General features: G+C 25.0%; 1 protein-coding gene across 1 annotated transcript in view; it reads right to left on the reverse strand.

The window, feature by feature from the left end:
• LOC112517997 (beta-caryophyllene synthase-like) overlaps window positions 1-135 on the reverse strand; it is a 3,850-nt gene extending 3,715 nt beyond the window's left edge. Inside the window, exon 1 of the mRNA XM_025125482.1 lies at window positions 49-135. Within this exon, the coding sequence (XP_024981250.1) occupies window positions 49-135 (87 nt within the window). The remainder of the gene's footprint in view (window positions 1-48) is intronic.
• Window positions 136-4,304: the final 4,169 nt, after the last annotated feature.

The following is a 4,304-nucleotide window of genomic DNA, read 5'->3' on the forward strand; positions in this document are numbered from 1 at the left end:
TATATATAATTGCCATTAACATTATATAATTTCTACTAATTTACATACCTTGTCGTAGTTCGCAAATTGATCTCCCCACACACATGGAGGAATTTGCCGAAGGGGACGAACARCTTCCTCTTGTTCAGCTGACATGTTCTATAAGGGATTTGTATCTATGTATTACAAATGAGATGTGATGAACATAATGAGGGGTTTGAAGATTATTTATAGAAAGTGGTTGGTTCGCATAGTGGGTTGGATATCCAGGTTGATAAAAAAAAAAAGTCGTTTTATCACAAGATACATATTAATTTGTCAAATGATTGCAACAATATATATTTGAAAAAGTATTATAGTTGTTTCATTTTACTCTTGTCATTGTAACAAAATCGGGTTTAATAGACTTATTTATAAGACTTGGTTTATAGGACCAAAAAAATAAAGAGTCTTATCTAAAGGTGTTGTAATAAGTTTATATGATGTTGTAATAAGTTTTTTAGAACATTTTTAATATAAAACGTCTCATTATCAACTTTATATGATACTATTTGAAAAATTGTTCTATAAAAACAACTGTCCTATAAAAAAATGAGTTTATAAGATACTTTATCAAAAGTGTCCTATAAAGTTGCTAATATGACACTTTGTATTAAAAATATTATAAAAAGCTTGTTAAGATGCCCAAAAGCGTCATATAAACTTATTACAACACTTTTATATAGGACGCTTTATATTTTGGTCCTATAAATTAAGTCTTATAAGACGACCTGAGACGCTTAGAGATTGAGGGTGTCCTATAAATCCAATTATGTTGTARTGTGTACTTGTAGAAATTTGATAGAAACTTAACATAAATAAGCTATATTAATTTAAAAGAAAATATAAACGTGTTATAGTAATAAGAGTAGAGTTGGTTAATTATCCAAAATAATATGTTTTAGAAAGTTGGTTCTACAAARTAAGAATAACGATAAAGTCGATTTTATCTTTATACATTTCATCGTTCTTCATTAAAAGATGATTCTACTTAATAATCATAATTTTAATACGTGCCATCTCTAACTAATATCGTGTTCTGGAACACCACTCGTTGCCCTTCAATGTCAGATCGAATTTGGAGCTTTTGCAATCAATATATATATATATATATATATATATATATATATATATATACTATCTTATAAAACATTTGGCTAAAACTCTTAAAAACTTTTAAATCCATTCATCACTAAACGATTTCATCCCTATCCGATTTCATCCCATATCTGAATTCGTGTAACTAACTGCAGATAAATACAATCAAATACAGGATAAACATCTCATTTTAAATATAAAAAATATAAAATATAATTAGGATAATTATTGAGTTCTAACAGAATACTTAATTATGATCTTTATAAAATGTTATATTATTAAACCAAAAATAAATTGGTTCATTATTAAACTTAAATTAAATTATAAAAAAAAATCTATACTATATTATAAAGCATTTGACAAAAACTCTTAAAAACTATTTTTTATGCTTAAAATACTGTTTATTAATGCATATTACTTAAAACTCAAGATTACAAATATATTGTGTGTAAGTACAACTTATTACAAATATATTGTGCGTAAGTTCAAGCTTTAAGCCTTACGAGCAAGGTCATATCGTTTTTCAAGCCATGCCCTAAGGTGGCATATGTTTATATATAAATACGTATATCTATATAGAGGAGGTTTATTTTGCAAACCACATTATTTGTACAAACCGTACAAACCTTATTCAACTGCAATCATAATTTTTCATTTTGTTCATTTTTTTTTTATAGTTATGAGAGGTTGATTAATTATTTTTATTGTGGAGAGTGTTAATCATGGATATTATCATCTTTATTATATTAGTTTTAGAAAAATACATGAAACAGTTTCAATAAAATTTCATAAATATTTTTTGAAACAATTTCATAACCATATATGAAATAACTTTATAAAAAAAATATTATATGAAACAATTTAATGAATTTTTTTATAAGATTAAACAATAAAATTGACGGATGAGGGTGGTTTGTACGGTTTATACAAATATGAGTGGTTTGCATTTGATTGCTTCTTTCTCTCTCTCTCTCTCTCTCTCTCTATATATATATATATATATATATACACACACATGTATAATTAGAAACCTAAGAAGAACTGTTTATATCTCGTAGAATAATTTAGTATTTCGAATAATCTCGTAAAATGATTTAGAATCGTAATGAAGTAAATAAATTAGAAACTAAAGAATAACTATTTATATCAAATAATCGAACTTATAAGAAAATGATATTAAGAGTGTAAAACTGTGATTTTTAATTCTCTACTCACTACTTCTTCAATTTTAAAATAATCCGTGTTCGACTCTCTGTTTATGGGAACAAAAAGATTCTTTATTTAGGGTTTTTAATTTTTATATTTCTTTTTAATATTTATTTAAGTCCTAGGTATCGTATATAACTATAATAAACCATTGAATCTTAATATGCTCAAATCTGACTTGAGGACCTCATGAACCCCACCATCTCATTATTATTTGTTGTCGTTATTAATAGCTGGGTATTTGTTGAATTTGGTTTGTACTATTTTTATTCATATTCACAATAATGGATCATTCACTTTTATTTTTATTCACATGTGAATCATGTGATGTTTAGCTCCGATTTTCAGCCTTAAGCTATCCATACGTATCTTATCCATAATTGATTTTTGAGCATAGTTGGCCTTGGCCTTGTTAGCCACAAGAGCCTTTTTGGATAAGGTGTCTTAACAAAATGATATGCATGTAGATAACACACCATATATACTTTTGAATTGCTTCACTTTAGATCTCAATTAGTTCCTAAATGCCATAAGCATCACAAATAGGGGTATTCGTGTCCGGTTTAGGCGGTTTAACCCCACAAACCATAATGGAAAAACCACAATGACAGTTTAGGGAATTTTCAAATCTAGCGGTTTGGTAGATAGTGGCTAAACCGGTCAAAGGGGACTACAAAAAAACGGTCTGGTCTAACCGGTTTAGGTGGTTTTTGCCTCCTATAGGCTTTGAGCTAAAAAACATAAAATCTATATCCAAAATAAAATCTCTACTAACAAAAGATCATTAAGAAATAGTATACTGAATAATAAAAGAAACGTTTATATATAGAATTAAAAAAACATTTGAGCTTGAAAAAAATTAAACAAATCAACAAACAGTAGTTGAATTTTGGATAAACTTTGAGCATGTTGAACGGAGTAGAAATTTAGATTTGATTATTGATGGATTTCATGATTTTATCAATTTAGAAAGCGCAATCAATTGTAAAAATGAAAACTAAAAACATAACATAATGTATTAGACATAATTTTTTTAATTGGACCATAAAAGTTGAACCTACGACATGAAAACTAAATATCTCTACTATATTATAAAACATTTGACAAAAACTCWTAAAAACCATTTTTTATGCACGAAGTACTGTTTATTGATGCATATTACTTAAAATTTAAGATTACAAATAAATTGTGCATAAGTACAACTTATTAAAGCTCCATATTTGAATTTGTGTAACTAACTGCAGATAAACATAATCAAATATTGGATAAACATCTCATTTAAAATGTAAAAAATTTAAAATATAATTAGGATAATCATTGAGTTCTAACAGAATACTTAGTTATTATCTTTATAAAAAATTATATTATTAAACATAAATTAAATTTCTTTGTTACTAAACCTAAATTAAATTATAATTAAAAAAATCTAATTAAGGAAATTACACCAAAACACAAGAACHTTTAAAAAGATTAATTTAATACTGATATCGATATTTTTTTTTCAAAATTTTATGATATTTTTAAATTTATATTTTATTCAAAAATAAAAACATTATCATTTTCTCAAAACTACATAAAATCAATGTTTACTTAAAATTCAAGATTACAAGTAAATTATGCAAAAATATAACTTATTAAAGCTCGATGTTTGAATTCGTATAGCTAATTGCGGATAAACATAATCAAATAGATGATAAATATCTTATTTTAAAATATAAAAAATCTAAAACATAATTAGAATAATTACCGAGTTCCAAAAAAACAATTAATTATTATCTTTATAAGAAAATTATATTATTAAACCAAAAATATAAATTACTTCGTCATTGTACCTAAATTAAATTATAATATAAAAATGAATTAAAAAATTACAGAAAAAATGATGAATTTTAAATAGTTAATTTGATACGAATGTCGATATATTTTTGTTATGCATAAAGTACTGTATATTGATGCATATTATTTAAAATTCAAGATTACAA

The sequence above is a fragment of the Cynara cardunculus genome, assembly GCF_001531365.2.
Source record: "Cynara cardunculus var. scolymus isolate 2C chromosome LG 9, CcrdV1, whole genome shotgun sequence".
NCBI lineage: Eukaryota > Viridiplantae > Streptophyta > Magnoliopsida > Asterales > Asteraceae > Cynara > Cynara cardunculus.